The sequence below is a fragment of the Vollenhovia emeryi genome, unplaced genomic scaffold (assembly GCF_000949405.1).
Source record: "Vollenhovia emeryi isolate VEMERY1.0 unplaced genomic scaffold, V.emery_V1.0 DF939304.1, whole genome shotgun sequence".
NCBI lineage: Eukaryota > Metazoa > Arthropoda > Insecta > Hymenoptera > Formicidae > Vollenhovia > Vollenhovia emeryi.
Genome location: NW_011967062.1, coordinates 274,113 through 293,990, shown reverse-complemented (window position 1 = coordinate 293,990; position 19,878 = coordinate 274,113). Strand labels below are relative to the sequence as shown.

The window sequence follows — 19,878 nt, the reverse complement described above, 5'->3', positions numbered from 1 at the left end:
AGCAAAGAGGTGGCACTATCTAAAATTCCAAGAATTTTTCAAAATTTCCAAGAATTGGAATTCCGAGAATATCAAACTTCAAATCGCGAAAATCGGGAATCTCGGAAACTGACACAGTATCAGGAGAACATGTTAAACAAGGAGGTGGCAGTGATCTAAATTTCCAAGAATTTATGATATCAAAATTTGTCAGAATTGCCCTTTTCTTTTTTAGCCAATATGTCTATTTAGCAATATTGGTGTAATATTGCATCAAGATTAGATTAATATTGTTATTACATTGTTAAATATGGGCCAATGCATTTCCAATATAAATCTAACATTATACAATTAGCATTCAATATTTACATTTATTTCATGGCCAATATTGGCTTTACATTGGACAATATCGGCCAATGCATTTCTAATATAATCAACATTGGACCAACATTTAGCCAATGTACTATGTTACTAGAATATCATTCATCTTGTTGAATAATATACCTATTATATATTATATAAATAATAATGTTGTCTGTGTGTAATGATAAATTTTTATATATAGTCAAAAGGGGGACTAAAGGGTTTAAGAAGAGTAGAAACACGCTGACACACTTTAAAAGATCGTTGCCAGAATATATTTCCTGTGCTTTTTCTCCTAACGGCCACAGGCCATTAGCTACATTATTGTTCGACTCACATACTCTCTCTCTCTCGCATTCATAAATATGAAAACACACGCATGCGGCAAATCGCAAAATGAGGAAGATATTTTTTATCTGTACACCATAGACCGCAAGATTGTTTCTTTTAGATATATTCGCCCGCGCATATCTTTGTTCATTGATTCGTTGCCTTAAGATAAGTATTGTCGTATTTGCTTGTTAAGTCTTGCCGTGGTATGATAAACCGTTCTTTCGCAACTTTTCGGAGTTCTTTGTGAAGATTCCGCAAATGTTACAATTTGCGACACGACAAGGATATACCTGTTGTGTTAATAGAGGAAAGCCTTCTAATATGAGATAGCAGGTTTTCAACACCCAACTTTAGTCACAAATCTTTTTTCGCAACGATTACACAATCTAGCAATGAATTTTCCACTAAACATATTTTGCTCCAAGAACAATAAATTCACGGTGGAGTCAACTGATGATGCCTATTAATTTAATGAAATCCCAGCTACCCCATATTAGGATCCTATCTGATAATAGGGGACTTTTCTCTGTGTATATTATTAACAAGAATAATCGTACATATTTCTAAAAATAGAAATATCTAAACCGCACAGTCAAAAAACGTTTGAGAAACGCTCTAAAAGTTAATTTTTAAATTTATAATATCTTTGCGGTATCCTTTAGACATTTGAATTTAATCTACATTATATGCGATCAACATTCTATAAAAATAAATGTATTATTAGAATTTTTTAATATATTTAACAAATGTATTAAAAAGAATTGATAAAAAAATTTGTTTTGGAAAATTGCCCGAGCTTCTCTGAAATTTCGAAGACAGAGATTGACTTTACAAACATCGAAGTTTTATTCTCCTAATTAAAATATAAGCAATCTCAGAATTATGTCATTTTTATATTTATTTATCGTTGAATATTTAAGATACTCGTCAAGTATCGATGATTAGATATACTGGATATATAAAGGGATAGAAAAGACTTAAAAATTCGAGAATTTTAAGTCTATAATTTCTAATTTATGCAAATACCTCCGCAGCTTTTCGTACGGTCGGAAAAGAGTGAAGTCGACGCGTAAAACGCATACACGTTCAAAAGCGCGTGGCAAAATATTAATAAGAAGGAGAAAGTTTCTTACATCAGGAAGCTTAGAGCTACTTGATTATATTGCGGATTGATTGCTACGATAGTTGCGCTGATAGATTCACGCAAACAGCGATTCCCAAGTTGTGCAAAGAAACGAGAATTCGTGTTATCGTCAACTTTGCAAAATATAGAAGCAACGGAAATGCAATGAATTCTTACAACGATTAAGCCGTATTTATTCGTGCACGGACGTATTATTCGAGTCGCGAAGCGTACGTCCTGTCTTGCTTAACTATCTTTACTTGGCTATCCCTTTGTAGATCACAGTTTCAATCGTAACACACAAGGTACTTCAATAGCTACAAAACTCGATTGGAGAGCGATTTTTCCATTGTTTCTGCAAAGTCCTATTGAGAGAATTAAAAGTCGGGAAATCTTGAAACGAAATATTGGTGTCAATAATCTTTTTATCGGATATTTTACAAAAAGATACAAACAACTTCCAAAGAAAATTTTGGAGATTTGAAATTGAACACCTTATGATACACTTCCCTTTAACCGCCCCTCGAACCACTTACCACAAATTTTGAACTTTGGACTTACTATACGACAAAATGCTACATCTGTGAATTGTTTAAGGCACGCTTACCGAACAATTGATACGCCGCCACGTAGGGATAAAGAAGGAGATTGTTAAAACTAATGCTTCTAGATATTGTTCAATTAATATTTAAAGAAGCAAAACACACATTATACTAAAAGTATTTTTAGTTGCAAATCAATGTTCAATATGTGTAAATGGAATCTAGGAATTGATCTATTTATTTTACGATCTAACTGATGCCGCGAACGGTAGCAATATCGCTAAAACATATGTTAACTTGAAACAGAATTTCTCAGAATTTCTTTTCTGTTTACAATTAAGAAGTTAAAGAAAGTACGTCCAACTCCGACAGATTGTTTTAAGCGACAGTTTAACCCTTACAGAAATATAACAACTGGGGACGAAAACAGCACTGAACAATTACCAGAGTTCAGTAATTGAATTATTAAAAATTACTGATGTACAGTAACTATATTTCGCTTACATTTCTATGAGGGAATATCTCTGCTTTTACAGGATCAAATATTGTCTGCTGCTTCTTGCGTTAAAATTAAAGGCATTACGTAAAACAAGTAAAACAATTTTTAGTTTATTCATCTTTTCTGAACATTAACCTGCATCTAAATATATACTTTTTAATTTAATTGTGCTTCATTCACTACAAAATATTATACCTAGTGAACCGCCAACTAACAGTTACATAACGTCCATATTATAATTTTTTACTCAATAATGTAACTGTTATGTACAACATACGTTCTATTACATTTATATTGTTGAGTGGGGAATGATAATATTGACATTATGTAATTGTTAGTTGGCGTTTACTGGATAATCAGGTGGTAATATGTTATAATATTAGTTTGTGGTCACGCTTTTCTTGCTTTTTTCCCTACGTGTACCGATCAGTACGTCTGATATAATGCGGGATTAGTTTTGATTGATATTGAGCATGTATATTATATACATATAAATGTATGTATGTATGTATATATATATAATATTATCGCTTTCGATTTGAGCTATTCTTAACAACTAACGTAAACCCGATGCCGGCAACGTCGTCCCGGCACTAATCCTCCCGCATTGACGCATTGCCCTTTGCGCAAAGGACATTGCACAACGCGAGCGCTACGAGATTAACCCTTTGGCTGCGAAGGGCGCGATACGCCAACGTAAAATTGTGATATCTATGACAGCGGAGGGAGAAGACGGATCGGCAGATTATCGCAGAGGATCCCAGGATCTAAAAATCAAGGGTGACTTAAAAATTTAGAGCTTAACGCTAGGCCCGTATTCTCGTCATACATTTAGGACGATTAGATGCGCGCGATCGTACAGAATCTCATTTTATCTGGTTTATGTCAGATGAAACGGAATGAAATGGCCGCTCATGGTTGCCAAACGCGTACAATGACAATACGGCCCTTCGAAGAAGCAGAAATTCAATGGTCGTCAAATCTCTAGAGATTCGACAATTGATAGATCTGCTCTTTCTAAGTTATAACGAAATATCGACACTCCTCATATGTTTTTTCAAAGGAATGCGGGGTCGCTAAAACATACTTGCAACTGATCTTCTAGGATATACGACAGCTCGTTTCTCAAATAATGTTCAAGCTTCGATACCGTAAAATACCTCGTATCAAACATAGCGACACACATTTCAACGTTGTTTTTCCACCACTATTCCGTCATAAACACTGCTATACAAAAAGTCTTCAAAATCACATTATTAATCCTCATTCAGCGACGCCCGGAATCTCTCAGATCCAGCTTCGTACAATATTAATATTTTTGGCAGCATTGGTTGTAAAAACGAAGACATATATAGTTAATATTATATAGTTATTCGTACGTTGAACGTTTTTCACTTCGTACTTCATTTTTGTACTCAATACATAAACCATATGTTAATGATTATTATTTATATTTTTTAACTATTTTTTTAGTATTATTTACTTTTTCCCCATGCCTGTTTATGCAATGTAATTGTGTAATATAATTTGAGAAGAGACAAAGCTCGGGCATATAAAGTTGAAAAATGTAGCAGATAAAAATTTAGTTTGAGAAACGAGATAGAGAAAGAAAATTTTGTCACACGAGTCCGAGTGTACTCGGGCGTCACTTCCTACTGCCCTATGGTTCGAGAGAGTAAAATCCTCTTGAAATTCAGCCCCTTGAAACTAATGGACTGCAACTCGGACGTCCTAGTCCGTTGTTTGCACAAAACGTCGTTTCCTTTCTATTTGCTTTTCTTTCCTCCTCGTTATTGTCATGGCCTCGCGAAGCTGGCGTGCGACTAAACACCACTACAATTGTAGTTACCTCTCGGACCCCAGATACCAGACATCTCCCAATATTGATTATACGCTCGTAATGCTTAACGAACGTGTATTAAATGTACTGGCCACACGTAGAACACGAACAGAGAATATTATTGGGAGAAATTAATATTAAATTATACACGAGAGAGACGTTTCTGCGTGTAGATACAATTCAAATTTAGCTCGGTATTTTCGGTAAAGATATTCTCTCCGAAGAGACACGATCTTATTTGAGGCTCCGATAGAGTTAAAAGTAGAGCGGATAGGCATAATTGATGCACTACTTTTGAACGTCGTACTTGTCTGCAAATTCGGTGTCGATCTTTCCTCTCCTTAATCTTGAGAGAGGGCTTAAATGTAACAGTTCCTCCTTTCCAAAATCGACGGTTACTGCAGTCCTGCTTCAGGGGACTGAATTCGATCGGGGGATCTCCCGCATTGCTTATCGCGTAGATAATATCTGTCTTTCACACTTTTCCCTCGCGACTCTAAGGATACCGGGGATCCGTCAAATGCCGCGTCGACGCAGGATACTGCAGATTGTGGTAGGATCTGCTGCGTCTGTAATCGCACGGTAACGGAGTCGAGTGGCGATACGCGACATAAGGCTCTAGGCAAGGTACATTGGCCGTTCGCGTACCGTTGTCCTCGCTCGATGGCCGCGGTTGCGCCACGGCGCCGGGATAGTCCGGCGCCGGGTGCTGGGGCTCGCCGAGCGCGGACTGGAACTGCGACAGGCCGAACAGGACGCCGATGGATCTCCTCCACATGTCGTGGCGGGTCTGATTCGGCTGCTGGTCCTGCTGCTCCTGAGGCGGCTGCTTGCACTGGCGCCTTCGGCTCTGCGAGGAGCCGCTCTCGGTCGAGTTGCTGTCCTCGCTGGTACCCAAGCCTGGGTCCCTCTCCTCAAACGCCGCCATGCTCGTCGCGAGATTGTCCTGAAGCGGCTTGATGTCGCCCGGACCGTAATAGACTAGATGAGGCAGCGAGATAACATAAGGCGACTGTTGCTTCTGTTGTTGTTGCTGCTGCTGCTGCTGTTGCTGCTGCTGCTGCTGTAACTGCAGTTGCAGCTTGCTCGCCTGCAGCTCCTTCTCCTGCGTGCTGTTCTTCGTGTTCTCCGCCTCGCCGGGCTCGCTATCGCCGCCGCTGCAGGCGCCAGGCCCGAAGAGGGACAGCAACACCGGCAGCAGGAACATACCGTGCATGGCGCCGATGAAGATTACCAGGAAGACCATTTTGAAAAATACCAGGAAGATGTAGGTGCCGGCCAACAAGAGGGCCATGAGACCGAGTATCGTCGAGGCGGCACCCTGAACGATCGGCAGACCCAGGCTGTACAAGCTCTCTTTCACCCGATCCTCCGGCCGCGGCCGCTTCGATCTCATGTAGGCGTAGCAGATGTGCGCGGTGAAATCAACGCTGAAGCCGATGCACATGATCAGATTGATCATGGAGATGCTGTCGAGATTGACGTCCCACAGCGCCATGTAACCGGCCACTCCCAGCTCGATCGACACGATGCAGAAGGCGACCCACAGGCAGCAGAAGATATTCGGGATGAAGATGAAGCTGATGAGCATCATCACAAGCGCGCCGAATATCATGCACTGAATGCTGGTCGGCCTCACCAGCTCGAACTGGTCGAAGAACACGAAGTACGGGTGGAAGACGCTCGCATTCAGCGGCGACGCCGCGCATATCCCGCGCAGCTCCTTCACCATGTCCTTCTCCTGATTGGTGCCGCTCACGTTCACCGCTTGTATCAGGAAACGACTCGCCACGATTTTCTCGCCCGTGCTGTCGAACTTGACGTCCAGGGAGAAGGCGCTGTTCGGGTAGAGCCAGAGCTCCTTCAGGCTCTTGACGAAGCTATGCTCGTCCGTGATGCTCACGTTCAACTCGTCGTTGCGCGTCACGTAGCTGACAAAGCTGCGGAGCCAGCTCTCGGTGTAGATCGGCGCGCTGATGTACTTACTCGCTTCGAGGCTCCTCGTCAGGTTCTCCATCTGCTGCTGGATCACCGGATCGCTGTAGTTGTATTCGCCTGATACCACCACCTAGAAAAACAACGGGAGTACAATTAAAATGTGTTTTTAACAGGGATATTTTTTTTAATCAAGCTGAAAATCGTAACGAACGTATCAATTACTTTGCACGCTCCAGAATTCTTATAATCATCTGTCTTATTTGTTTTTCTTTACTCCTTTCCCTTTCCGCCATTCAGTCGCAAACGTAACAGTAAACGTCGCGGAGAATGTACACGTTGGTCAGGCACCTTTTCGGGAATTCCTGCGGTATCGCCGTGAAAGTAATTTCGAGAAAGCGTCGTGGTCCGGCTTCCTCTCGCGCCGCGCAAAGCCACAACGTCACGTTTTGTCACGATTATGCAATTTGTCCGATCTCGACACGTCGACGCACGTACATTTCGACATGAACGTTTCGCGAGCGGATCCAATTACGCCGTGTGTCGTTATTAAGAGTTCACCGTGACAGTAGTTTCGCGGCGAATGACGTTTCCGCACAGTCATCGGAACTTGACGGCTCGTGACGTCGGGACGTTATTAATATCGCGAGGAAACGCGATAGCGCGAGACCATCTTCGAGAAACGTACTTTCACTACAATGTATCGGACTGACGCGACGAGAGGGGGAGGAAAGGTCTCAGAGAAATTCTTAGTCTACGACTATACTCGTATCTCTCGCGCCGTGTGCACAATTTTATTTCATCGGAGAGAGAGATCTCAACGCCGCGCAAAGAAGCGCGCTTAAGACGCATTGAAATCGCCTACGAGCGCCGCATTATGAAATGTTCAATTATCTAATTGAAACAGTCTCAGAGGCTGCAAGAAATTTTTTCACGGCAAACTGATGCACCTGTTACAATTCATTTTCTACAAATGTCACCAAGCTTCTTAAAAATATATACGAGTTCAGGACGAACGATGAGATAGAGAAGATTCGTGTCAGAACTCAGGATGGAATTCTATTTATACCCACACAGCAGACTATATCTGGGACTTAAATCATATATCATTTCATCGGTCGTATTTGAGATATCTCGTGGATGACATATCTTGAATATTTTAGGGATATCACATTTCTCATATCTCTTTTAACAAATTATTGTTTATATTTTTATTATTTGTTTTATTTCTAAATGAATATTTAACTTTTCCTCGAAACAAGTTTTTGAAACTTATTTAGACAGAAAAGAAATAGTATAACGATAACAAATTTAACAAATAATATGAGTTTACCATAATTATAGTATAAAAAGTAGACTGATTTATGGAGGCCGTGTTCTTTAATAATTTATGCCGAAACTGCTAAAGAAAAAATTTATTTTATTTACCACATTGCCTATTCTGTAATATGTAAAATTCGATTTCGCTAAAATATAAATATCTAATATTTGATATAAAATCAGATATCATATCTCAGATGAAATAATCATGACTTTTTAGAATCTGGAAAGTATTCTCTGACATCCAAGCGATGTTTCTTGCATCAGATATTGTAATATTTAAACATCTCCCAGATACCCCTGTGACAGTTCTTATTGTGTGGGTAATATAAAGAGAAATTGGGAGAATCAGAACATAAACACGTATATAATATACATGATATAGCATGTACAAGATAAAATTGTTCGAGGGGGAATTTAAAAAAGAATCGACCAAACTGGCCAAAATGATGATCTTTATTTTAGTCACAACGTTTCGACGTGGTCGATTTTTTTAAATTCCCCCTCGAACAATTTTATCTTGTGCATGCCAGCTTGGTCAGTTTTTTAAAATTGCCCCTCGATCAATTACCACTGGCGACAAAAAGCTACTCAAATTTGTTTATAAAATTGTTCCTCGTAAAATTGTTGAAAATGAATTTAAACTAGATATTGACATTATTTAATTAATTTGCAAAAATTAAGCAAAGGCAATGAATGAGTCAACGAATACTTTGCATTCGATAAAATAATGACAAAGATACACCTATATTCAATATCATTTTGAACGTAAATAATAAATCCCGGAACTATTTAATTATCGCAGCAGTAAAATATCTTCCGGTTTCCGTTATCATTTTGTGTCAGGGAAAAACGTCGAATCGTCGGGAAGAAAACGGAAAGAGATTCTCCCGGATGTGTCTGAACAATCGGCGCGAAATTATTTGGCGTCACGTGATTCGGTAGACAAAGTGGGGATTTACGCGAGGATCTCTCCGATTTAGTTGGGTCTTTCTCGTCGATCGGTTTCGAAGAAGCGTGATGTAACGGACATTGCTTTTCTTGAGGTTCACGCTAGCCAGCCGGAGAAAGTTGTTTGCACGATATCGCGTCGTGTCGAGGGGAGCACGTGACATAATTGCGCGTACCGGATTATGCGTGGCAGTCCCAAGCGTAACGCACTCCGTTCTTCCGAACGTGTTTCTTTTTCCTTGCGCCGCTTATGAGGAAACATTCCCCCGGCAAGTTCGCAGGCACGGAAACCGGAAACTCTCTAAATATTGACCGACGTGGCTTTCGAGGCGTCAAGAAACAAGAAGGTGGAGACGTAGGGATCATCGCGGTAATAGAAACTCATCATTTTGCATAATCAATAAGGTGTGTTGACAAAAAGTCCTGTTGACCAACACGATCGAGATGTCGGATTGGAAATTGAGACCTTGCGTGTCGCGTGTCGCCACTCTTTCTCGATACTTTCGCGATTTTTCGGATAATCAGACACAATGCGTCAGAGTAAGAAAACGAAAATGTGTTAAAAGATTTAAAAAAGGATTGCATACGTAGTAAAAAATTGGAAAACTCATATTCCGATTACATCGCCTCGTAACTTTCGAATCTAGATATGGAAGTGCCTACCTGTATCCTGTAAGGGTACTCTCTGAAGTAATAGTCCTCGCGGTCGTAAAAGGCGATCGAGTAAGAGTCTTCCTTGGAAAGCTTGCGTCGATCCAGGCCCTCCTGAAGGGTCGTAAGTCCGTAGAGCGCGCCGAGAAGGTAGAACACGAAAACGATGATGATAAACGCTTTCACGGGGCGATAATTTAGCGCGGCCGCCAGGTAATCGCGGAACCAAGTCATGCATCCGTGCTCGGGATTGTCGATCGGATTGTGAGGGTCGTCGGGATCGATTCCGCCGGAGCACATCGCTCTGTACAGCCACGATCGATGAGCTGAAATACGTGACACGTCGTTTACGGTGACAATTCTGTTAAACGTAACGAAAGAGACGTGGCTTGTCGTCGTAATTCTTCGCTTCAGTTTCAAGTTACTTTATTGCACGATGTTATAATCGCCCGTGCTTAAATGATACGGAAGCAGGCATCAATCTTTTCTTTTTCGGCATTTCGCAGTCGTAACAATGTTTGGAAAAATAGAATATGGAGAAAGCACACTCTCTTTTCTTTACATAATACCGTATGATCTAACGAATTAGCGGTTTACGAACGTAACGTGTGTCTGTCCATTGACGTAACATCGATAAGTCACGTAGACGTAACGAGATTTCGAACGGTGGTATCCTGAATAACAACGAGCGACTTGTACGCGAGAGAAAACAACGATGTAATTCCTTATAAATTTACAAGGAATCAGCAATTCGTGGGTAATTAATCGAAGCTAGTACGCGGAAAAAGAATAATTTTGCTTTTACAGAAAAACCACGACTGCTATTCCATATTCAACTTAGAATTTCGCTGTTGTAACTAATTTCTCAAATTACTTAACGTTACAACAAAATGTACTTGGCACGACAGAAGTCATTTTGTTCTCGTCGCTAAATAACTTGCCAATTTAGTAAAATTCTTTTCAATAAAACTAGTATTCTTAACACGAATCGCATATTGCTGCCCATATAATATCTGACCAAACTTGTTACGATAGCATAAAATATGCTGCGCTAGCCAATTAATTTTTTCCGCGTATCATAAATTGTCGAGAATTACCATTGTACCGTAAATCGGTTTTATAAGAAGATCGAGAGACGAGATAAAAAAAATTACAATATTCCTACAACACAAAACAACTGTAAAACTTACTGGATTTAGATAGCGGTTCTACTTTGCAGCAGACAACGCTGTGTAAATTTCTTTGTTCGCAGTAACCGCTGATCGCGACGCATCCGCTGAAGAACGTTATGTGGAACAGGAAAGTGAAGACCACTGCGAAACCTGTCATTCGATGCATGTTTAATATTAATAATCGAAAAGTCCAGGTCCAATATGCATACTAGAAAGTCGCAGTGACTTTTCGAAAACTTTTTTCTTTTTTTTTATTACGTTCGTGTAATAAGAACGTGAGAGGTTTTGAATATTTTGCTTGTATATAATTTGATTTATTCGGACGTTTCGATACCTGAGTAAATGCAGAAAATTTGGACCGATGGGAACGGCGACAAGATGCCGATGAAGAAGGATATCATGTCCGTGAGTGACGTGATGGTGATGGAAACGGCAGCCTCGCTCAGTGTCGCCGCCATCCTTTCCGGTACTGGTTTGGAGATACTCGTTCTCCTCCAGGCCGCTAACATGACGAAAGTATCGTCGATTCCTATTCCTACAATCGAAACACACGATTTATACTTGATAATTGCACATTCTTGCACGGTGACGTAAAACCGTACGTACATGAGTTATGTTGAAAGAAAGAAATTCTAAATTTATTAATAGAGAAAGATTCTCTGTTATGAGACAAGTTCCTAATATGAGATAGCGGGGTCTCTGTTAAATTAACAAGCATCATCTATTGGCTTCGCCGTGAATTTATTGCTCTTGAAGTGAAATCTGTTTAGCAGAAAATTGATTGTGAGATCGTGTAATCGTTGCGAAAAAAGATTTGTGATTGAATTTGGACGTTGAAAACCTGTATTCTTATATTAGAATTCTATTTCATAATACAGAAGACTTCCCTCTAGTAGTTTCCTTCTCCTTTTCTTCACTTGCACAAATTTCTTTATCGCACGAATTCTTTTCCGTCATTGTCCAATTCCAAGAAAGTTCAAACTGTTTTTCATTTACACTCGGGATGGAAATTATCGTTGATCGTCGATAGGTTTTCCCAGAAAATGATATTGTTTGAAGCAATCGGTGCGTTTTCTAAGTGCGCTCAATTATTCTTTGAAAATTTATCACCGCCGTTTCTTCGGTCATTTGTCACGTCTGTCTTCAAGTGTCACGTGCAATCTCTCAGAGAGCGTGAATGGTAATAGGAAATGTGTTTTTCGCAATAAATCGAGACCGCGGGACATCTGCATCTCGCATTGGAATCTTCATTAAAACAATATGCAATTGTTCGCGAGTAATGAAAACGTTATTATATATGACGTTACTTCTCGCGGATATTGAATTTAATTCTATTTGAAACTGTTTACAATGAAATTACGAATATATTGTAATTTATTATTATTCATTGTTATTTTTAAATCTCAACGATCGACTGGCCTAGTAAAATTCTAAAATTTTATCACGGAGAGAGAAAAGTAAATCAATCTACTTTCGGAAAGTCAAGTCACAAATTCCGCTCTCTTTTGCTCGATTTAATTAGTGAAATTAAGTCGGATAACGCAAGGAACTGCCAATTCTTATTAGCACTACGTATTTTCGGATGAAATTCGACTGAATAACGGTCATTTTGCGAATTGCGATCGGTCGTTTGGCTCGAATGACGCTGTTATTATAGGTAAAGACTGACTTTGCTCGGCGTCGGACGCAGGCGAGCGCGACGTCGAAAGGGAAAAGGCGACTTCCGCTTTTCACATAAATCATAGTCCGTTTATTTCGCTCGTATGCACCAGACGGTGCGAGCTAACATGTTTATCGTCGAGAACACGTGTTTCTACAGACGCGGCAGGAGATTACGGCATCGCGTTGCAAAAAACAGGCGAAGCTCAGGTCGTTATTTTCGTTGCTCAACTTAAATATGTACAAAGTATCAATTTAAATACCGATTGTGACAAATCCCCGAGGGAATTGATAATGAAGGTTTACGTGGCAAACGATAGCGACGACGAGTGACTTACGTATATAAAGTATCTCAAGATTATTTAAAAATAATCCGGAATAATCTTATTTTGATCAAACAAAGACATTTCCTAATCAAAATGTCTTTTTCTTAACAATTGAAAAAAATTCTACACCAGATTTGTAAGATACATCACAATCGATGCCTCTGTATTAAAGTGCAAGACCTTGCGCATTCACGATACTTATTTTATATTGAAAGATGAGCTTGTAATTATTCTCGTAATATAGAGATATCGTAACAGCCTCGCAGCTCACCTATCATGAGGAACGGCGCGGCGAGATTGAGGCCGATAAAGTCGATCCCCAGGTAGATGCACAGTCCGAAAGCGGCGACCGTCGCCATGGCGGCCGAGATGTTCCCCAGGAGGCCGAGCCAAGGTTTGCTGCGCACCCAGTCGGTCATCATGCACGTCACGACCGAGAACAGGCCCATTATGATGAACGTGCTGGTGAAATACGGCACGACCGTCTTCGTGTTGGCCTCCAGCTCCAGCTCGAGGGTCCTCGAGGCGAATCTCGCGGTGCTGATGTGCTTAAACGCACCTCCGTCCTCGGCTTTGCCGACGGCATCCAGAAAAGCCTCCTCCCAAGCGGCGCCGCTGATTCGGCAAATCGAAAACAGATGAAATTATTACCGAGGAGTACTGAAGAATATACCGAGGCCTGTGCGAAACGTTAGATATCGTTAGAAAATTTCGACAGACGCGCAAGACGCGTAGACTTTATCGATGTTTCTTTCTTCCGTAAAGTTCAGTTTCCTGGATACGTGGGCAAAATAATTTGATTCACGATTAAAATACATCCGAAACAAATATGGCTCGAGCCATCGCTATATACTTTACCATCTTTCGCAGTAACAATGGGCAATGAATATAATATGGTCACGGATGAATCAGACACTTATTATTTGCACGGACGCCGCTGATAGCAATAGATGATTCAATTGGTGATGTCCGACCAGCGACCATGTGGCGAATTAATGATACGCTACTTCTACGAGCAAAGCGATTATTATTAACGTTGAAAAAGCTTCATTTGTAGCTCTTAAAAATATGCTTTGCAGCTCCACGCGATGTAACAAAGTAAAACGCACGGAATAAGATATACAAACTGAAATGAAGAAAAACAGAGCGCCGTTTATAAATTGCTTAAAATCCCCCCGGGTGCGTTTTACTTGATCGAGATAAAAATTCTTGGCACACAATGACACACCGAGACACTTGCCCAAAACCGAATTCTATGGAAAACTGCTGGTATTAACGCAAGTTTCGCAGATATTCGCGCGTGTAGAGCACATTTTTTGCAAAACTTCCGTGCACTTCCGTGTCGATAAACAACGGCCGACGTTACTCTACGTGTGTGATTGAAATAACTGGACCAATTCAATCAGCGAGTTTGCGAGCGGTAGACTTACATCGCATCCTGCCGTGGACTGTCGACGGTGATAAAGTAGGCAAGCTGCACCGAAGGCGCCGATTCTATAGTGAAATCGTCATTGAGGACGCTTCCGCCGAAGAAGACCGGAAACAGATGAGCGTCCCAGGTGACCGGGTTGAACATCACCGGAAACGTCAGGTTCAGCTCCCGCCTTTCCACATCCCTGAAACGGATTTCAGGCTCGATTTGAAACCTCGGGTCAATCAGTTGGTTTTCAAAGTGCACCGTGCCGCTACTACGCGCACCCGAGCACGGAATCGTTTGTTAATTTTCTCTTTTTCACTGAGCGTACTTGATTACGTGATGCAGGTTTAGGATGTCGTTGTTGAAACACTGGTTGAGCCATCGCGCACAGATCTGCTCGTAGGTGAACTCCTCGTCCTCGTACTTCGCCGTGACATTCCTGATTATCCAGTCGAGCTCCCGCAGCTCCTGCCAAATCTCGCTCTTCAGCATATTATGCCCGCCATCCTTGGGAATCACAATTACGTGACCGAATCGGCCTGCAACAAGCGACGGATCCGATCGATCACTAATCAGGAAATAAGGCGAACCATTCTTCCGGTAGTGTGGCAAAACACGATTCGCTTCTGCATTGCCTTCCTATGAGCGCGGCGAAGGTAAAAAGTAAGCAGGAGAGAGAGAGAGAGAGAAAAGTCCAATTATGAAAATACTTTATAATGGAAACCAGGTGGGTTGAAGCAAGTATATTGCAACATTGGTTAAACCTTATTTTAAAAAAATAACTTGAGATTCGCTTTTCAAGATTGGCGATGGAAGTTGTGATTGCTCTAACAATAAGTGTACAAAAAGAAGTGAACAGCAGTGTTGTGCACAGATGATTTTAAAATTAGCTAGATAAAGATAAGATAAAAAATATGAATTTATCTTAGATAAGATAAAGATGATTTCGTTTTGAATATATCTAGATAAAAGGTAAAATTATATGATGATTCATCTAGATAATTTTCAGATAACATTTTTAAAACTTCATGCAAACACAGTAGAGAAAGTTATAAAAAAATTATAGAAAAATTTAAATTATAAAGGGGGATATAGAATATATTCGGGTTAAGTTATATGACACACACATAAATGCATGGTCTACAACGCCATCCATATTTAAATAGTGTAACTGTTAAGTATTTTTATGTCGCCCTAAACCAAATTATCTGTACGTTATCGTAGATAATTTAGTAAAAATAACACTTTCTTTCACCTAAGATGCAGATATAGATAATACTTATTTTTATTATCTATATAAAGATAAGATAACGGTAAAATTTTATCTTGATAATCATCTATATAATTTCATTTAGATAACAGCAGACACTGGTGAACAGCGAGTATTAAAAGATTACGGGTATCGCACAGTTTCTCTGCAGAAGAATATCTTGTGCCAGGCGTCGGAGAGAGATATACATTATCTACGCCAACTTTCGATTGGAAGGATTACAGGCTCGTTGGATTCGCGGAATTCCTCGCGGGCGAAGAAATCGCCGGGACGGCAGGACGAATGATTGACGAGACTCTCACCTGGTCGTGTGATACGGCCGACATTGAATTGGTGGCTGTAATTGACTTTGAAGTACTGCTCGACTATCGCCCGCTCGTTCTTGCCGGGGCCGTTGACGGGCGAGAAGAGGTATTCCGGGTCGATTTCGTAGTGTATCCTCTGGTAGCCGGTGAAACATATGCACGCCAGCAGTATCGGCACGATTACGAAGTAGCCGGGGTGTCGACCGACAACGAGGCCAACCTTGTAAAACGCGCGATTCAAAAAGTCGTCGACGCACGTCAAGTGCCACATCTGAAAGCGAAAGTACACAATAAACAGGTTAATCATTATTCCATCTAACATGTACACGGAGTGCCGAGAGTATCGAGTTAATGAAAAGCAAATTGTAACATCGAGCATCTACGAAGGAACTCTCGAGGCTCAGGTTATGATTATTAGTTGGATTAAAAATCGGAAAGAAGATAATTGTTAACAGTAAAAGTGTTTACGGTCACTGAGTTGTGTACCGTTCGATCTTCGGGAATCTTCTTTCTCAAGAGTTCGCGAAACAACCCTGGTGGCGTAATACATTGGCGCAATATTGGGAAATAATGTAAATCCAGAGTTCCCAATATTGACCCAATATTGTAAGATCGACGCCTTCTCTTATTTAGCCAAAATGTCTATTTAGCAATATTGGTTTAATATTGTATCAATATTAGAGCAATATTCTTATTACATTGTTAAATATTGGCCGTGCACTTCCAATCTAAATCTAATATAATATAATTATTATCGTGCAATATTTACATTTACTGGCTTTACGTTGAACAATATCGGCCAATGCATTTCTAATATAACCATGCAGCATTGGTCCAATGTTTAGCCAATGCACTGTGCTACCAGGGAAAAGGACGTGTGTAAAAATCTACGTCGGTTTTCATCTCGTTGAAAGCGAGAACCGAACAAGCCATGGTCGCTTCCTGCAAACGATTCCCCGGACGATTCGCAATCAATAAATCGCTTATTGTATGGAAACTGTAGAAAGCACGCTTTATATGGGCGCAAGAAACGTTCCGAGCTGTCCAATTAGTGTTTTGCATTTACAACACATTGCGCGCATATACTGCGGTAAATGCAAAGTAAGTTGCTTGGGTGAATTGCCGTGTACAAGATTGAATCTCAGCTGTACGGTTCGTTGCACGCGCAACGCGAAAAATGCGTCGTAACGTGTTTCTTTTTGTCTCCTCCTCTCGTTGTTGTTACAGAAATTTATTGTTCGCTTAAAAGCGGCGAGCGCGCCCGATAATGATCGCGCTGTCCGCTTATTCAACGCACTTCGGAGCTAGAACGCGCGGACAAACTTGTCATCCACGTCACAAAAAGGTACGGTTTAACTTCTAACGGCACGTGGTTTTGCGGAAATGAGATTTCGCCGAAATAAGTCAATAAATTTGCGAAAGTGCAATCTGTCGGAGAGCCTTGTATCGAGTGACACAATTTAAGGACACGTGGTCGAAAATAGAAGGCATCAAGGACCGTCACATAGGGGGATTTCGCAGAGTTCTCTATCGTTACTTCCCTCCCGACATATTCAAGGGATTCTGGAATAGCAGAGGCTAAACTTATGCGCGGCCGGTCCCGAATTGAAATGCCAATTTCAGTCCCGGGTTACAAGCGATTGAGGCATTGGAGGATGCGTGCGAGGGAAGCATTTAGGATGATTGTCATTGAAATCATGTAGAAAAGTGTCGACAGACTTGACCCACATTGTTCAGAATTACGTGTTCGGCGTGCTTGACGAGATTGACTGCGCTTTATAGGAGCGGATCATTCACGAAATCAGCAATGCCGACATGCTTTGATCCCTTATTGCTCGGCTTGTAAACGTTTCTGTCTTCTCTCCCCCATCTCGTACTTCTCCTCTACGTCCTTTCAAACACGTGTTTGTTTCCGTTTGATACGATCGGACATTAACAATAAAAGTTGCAATATATCTCAATCGTCGTATATAAATAGAGAAACGAAAACTACGCGGTCTCAAGCTAATCTAACACAGATTTTCAATCTACCGGTCAAGTCTTAAACAAGTTTAGCCGATCAATGTCGCGGCGTAACCGATCCTTAATCGATTTTAGTTTAAACTCGTTGCTATTCATAACACCGTGTTCCATTAGTAATTCAATAAGGTCCCGGACTGGTCTCGTGTTCCTAGGTAATGACAAAATAGAAACGGTTTTAATGAAATTGCTCCGAGCTGTTCGCGAAATTGTATACAATCGAATTGAGACGGCCATAATAATATAAACACTCTTTTCCGCCGGCTGTGCTATCGTCGAGACATCCAAATTAATTCATAGAAAGGATTCGACTCTCCCTGGTTAATGAAGGAGTATGCTTGGATGGTTTTTAATCGAAAGCCCTTCGATCGAAACGAGAATCCCACATCTTTTGTTTCCGACACAAAGCCTCTTTTCACGGGACGATGATGCCCTCATAAGGGATTACATGACACGACCGAAGGAGAATGAATCACCTTCGTCAGATTTTCACGCACGTTCGCCTTCTCACCTTGAGTATCCGAGATGGTTTTTAATTCATTTCGCGCATAGAAAGATATGCTAACTCGCGGAGTTTAATCATTATTGTACGTCAATCGGCCGTGTGCGGGCTGAAAAAAAGATTAGGATATTTCTCGCGAAGGCGGACACTCGTCTCCAAGTGTCCAATTGTAACGTCAGATCCTGACGTGTCTAATACGTTGATCAAAGTGTCTCCTCTCGGATCGGCTATCGAAATCAATCAATGTCCATTAAAGCATGTAGCAGTGTATGTAAAGCATTTACTGCTTTTGTTTCTCCTAAGTTTTGAATGCCATATGTAACCATATTACTCTGAGGAAAAAAAAGTCAGTTACAACCCATTTTGGGGCCCACAATTAGTAATCGAATTATTTGGATTGTTTGTAACTTTAATCTTTTAAGAATTTTATACCGCGCGTAACTAAAAATCACAATTAGCTGTTCTATCTATATTCAAGATTTTCAAGTAATACTAATCGATTCTCTCAATTAGTTCTGTCGATATTCAGTAACGCAAACATCATTTTCACGTAAGTGGCACTAACCGAAATGTTAAGTTGCCTAACTACATAAAATAAACGGTCAAAATTTTTCCCAGAGTGGAGTTACGAACAATCCAAATCATTCGATTACTACACTGAGAAAAATTTTTATCGGATAAACCAATTAAACAGCGTTTCCGATGGTTAATTTTTCCGATTACGTTTTCCGATTAAATTACGAATACATCCGATGAAATTTATCCGATGAAATGCAGTTGCCGATGAAACTTGATTGAAAAACCGATCACATTTTTCATCGGATATACAATTTAATCGGATATATATATCCATTTGTTATTATGTAATTGGATTATCCGATTATATTTAATCGGACATTTTTCTCAGTGTAATGATGGGACCCAAAATGGGTTATAACTGTCTTTTTTTTCCCCCAGAGTACTAACCACTTGATAAGGACCACAATCCGGATGGTCGAAACGTATAGTAAATGTAAAATTTCCCGAATAAACTTTCTGCCAGTTGGATCGACTAAACGTTCCAGATAGAAAGCATACGCGACTAAAATCCCGAACTCGTCGAATTCAAAGGAATCAGGAGGTCGAGGCTCTTTCGCAAAATTGTCGCCTCGAGATGTCGCAGGCCTCTTCGTAAATTTCCGCGTAAATCGATCCCCGGCGAAATAAGGAGCACCGTAAATCTCGCCGGGAGATCTCGGTACCGGTCTGGACCGTGGTCTCGCGACACGAAACGACATTGGCCGCGGGTACAGATTCGCTTGCGCAGGGGAGCGACTTTCTAAAACCGCTCGATCCCGACTGTGGATTTTCCGTTGCATACATCAGCCGAGGGGAACTATGGGGGGGAGAAAAAAAAAGGGAATCGCAGAAGTTCAGAGGCCAGTGCCACCGGTGCACAGGTGTTTCGCGCGGAGAAAGTCACGTCGAGGCTACCATTGGGTAATCCCGACCTGCCGCACACACTGTCGTTGCTGCTTGTTTAGACGCGATTAAATAACATCGCGTAACAATTGCTTCTGCCGTCTCAGGTGGGTTCGCGGGTTGGCGACGGCGCTGACCCCGCGCAAGGTAGGAAAAGGACCCTCCGATGTATTCACGCGTTCAACGTCGATCTTCTCGATGACGAAAGAAG

General features: G+C 41.0%; 1 protein-coding gene across 2 annotated transcripts in view; it reads right to left on the bottom strand.

Annotated features, from left to right (window-relative positions):
* Positions 1–2,207: 2,207 nt before the first annotated feature.
* The window catches only part of LOC105558932 (patched domain-containing protein 3-like), a 37,530-nt gene continuing 19,859 nt past the window's right edge, over positions 2,208–19,878 (bottom strand). For both annotated transcript variants that reach the window (XM_012006881.1, XM_012006880.1), the window contains exons 2-9: positions 15,683–15,956; positions 14,439–14,649; positions 14,124–14,309; positions 12,965–13,308; positions 11,043–11,243; positions 10,727–10,858; positions 9,549–9,862; positions 2,208–6,747 (exon numbers count right to left, since the gene is read on the bottom strand). In XM_012006881.1, coding sequence (XP_011862271.1) covers positions 5,176–6,747; positions 9,549–9,862; positions 10,727–10,858; positions 11,043–11,243; positions 12,965–13,308; positions 14,124–14,309; positions 14,439–14,649; positions 15,683–15,956 — 3,234 coding nt within the window. In that variant the 3' untranslated portion in view covers positions 2,208–5,175. The remainder of the gene's footprint in view (positions 6,748–9,548; positions 9,863–10,726; positions 10,859–11,042; positions 11,244–12,964; positions 13,309–14,123; positions 14,310–14,438; positions 14,650–15,682; positions 15,957–19,878) is intronic.